At 67.6% G+C, this 1,643-nt stretch overlaps 1 protein-coding gene across 1 annotated transcript; it reads left to right on the forward strand.

The window, feature by feature from the left end:
• Positions 1 to 51: 51 nt before the first annotated feature.
• Positions 52 to 1,410, forward strand: CHLNCDRAFT_141001 (hypothetical protein; the record flags this gene model as incomplete). Its single annotated transcript, XM_005843427.1, has 1 exon — positions 52 to 1,410. The coding sequence occupies one exon, from the start codon at positions 52 to 54 to the stop codon at positions 1,408 to 1,410; it is 1,359 nt and encodes a 452-aa protein (XP_005843489.1).
• Between the last annotated feature and the right edge of the window lie 233 nt (positions 1,411 to 1,643).

Genomic DNA, 1,643 nt, shown 5'->3' on the forward strand with positions numbered 1-1,643 from the left:
CTCAGCCCCACCCTCTTTGGCCTCTACATCGACGACCTGGAGGAGGAGCTGATGGCGGCGGCGCGGCGTGGCGAGCAGCTCGACCTCCCCAGCTTCCTCGGCAGCGGCGGCGCCGCGGTGCCGCCGCTGCTGTACGCCGACGACATGGTCCTGCTGGCCACCTCAGCGGCCGGGCTGCAGCGGCAGCTAAACCTGCTCCAGCAGTACTGCCGGCAGTGGGGCCTCACTGTCAACATCGACAAGACCAAGCTCTTGCTGCTCAGTGGGCGGCGGACCCAGCACGCGGCGCAGCAGACAGCAGAGGCAGCAGGCCTCACCTTCGCCGGCCAGCAGCTGGCGGCAGTCACCAGCTTCAAGTATCTCAGCATCGCCTTTCACTCCAGCACCTGCCTGGCAGGGGCAGCAGCGCCAGCCCGGGCACAGCTGGCGCGCCTGGCTATGCACAACTGCCGGACCCGCTGCGCAGAGGTGGGCATAGAGGCGGCGCCCGTCCAGCTGCGGCTTTTCGGCACCATGGTGGACTCGGTGCTGTCCCATGGTGCTGAGGTGTGGGGCGTGCAGCTGGCGGCCAAAGCGGCGTGCTGCCATCGTGGCAGTGCCGGCAGCGCGGCCGAGAAGCTGCAACTCAGCTACCTACGCCACCTGCTGGGGGTCCGGCAGAGCACCCCCAATGCGGCCCTCCTTGCGGAGACTGGCGAGCGCCCGCTGTGGCAGCGCTGGCTGCGGCGGGCAGCCAAACTCTGGAACAAGACGCTGGAGGAGCGTCCCGGCAGCCTGTTGCAGCAAGCGCTGTTGTCCAGCGTGCAGCTCGCAGATGGCGCCCACCCCCTGGCACAGCAGTCCTGGGCTGCCCAGCTGGCGGCCGATCTCGCAGCGGTCGGCATGCAGCTGGACCTGCAGCAGCCAGCACCTGTTGACCTCGGCGAGCTGGGGGAAGCTGCGCAGCGCCGCCAGCTGGCGCAGCTCCAGGAGGCGCTGGCGAAGGGCGGCGCCAGCCGGCTGGAGCACTATGTGCACAACGTGGTGGGCGCCCTCAACCTGGCGCCCGCCATGTTTGGGCAGCGCGAGACCTACCTGGATGCAGTACGGCGTCGGCAGGACCGCGAGGCGCTGGCGCAGCTGCGCACCGGGTCGCATTGGGGCGCGGAAGAGACCGGCCGCTGGACGCGGCGCCCCCGAGAGCAGCGAGTCTGCCCCCACTGCCACGACGGCATTGAAGATGCCCCCCACATGCTGCTCACCTGCCCCCTTTACGCCCCGCTGCGCCTCAACTTTCCTGACCTGTTTGCTGAGCCCCATCCTCCCCACCGCTTCCTCCGCCAGAAACCGTGCCGCCTCGCCGCCTTTGCTGCCGCCTGTCACCAGCGCTGGCTGACCGCCACCGTTGCGCTGCCTGCAGTCCCGCCCTGAACCCCCACTCTCATGTCCACCCCCTTTGCTCTTACCGCACCACACCTGCTCCACGACATGCAGTACTGCCTGCCCGCTCACACACTAAACGCTCGGTGACCTGTCAGTTGGCCTGTCCTGCCTGTTGTTCTACTGCTTCATCCCTCCTTGCTCGAACAACAAAGTCTGTGCTGCAAGCTTGTTCTTGCTGAAACCAGACTGTAAGCCCACACAAGCAAGCATGTCAGACACAC

Source organism: Chlorella variabilis (genome assembly GCF_000147415.1).
Source record: "Chlorella variabilis unplaced genomic scaffold CHLNCscaffold_30, whole genome shotgun sequence".
NCBI classification, from domain to species: Eukaryota; Viridiplantae; Chlorophyta; class Trebouxiophyceae; order Chlorellales; family Chlorellaceae; genus Chlorella; species Chlorella variabilis.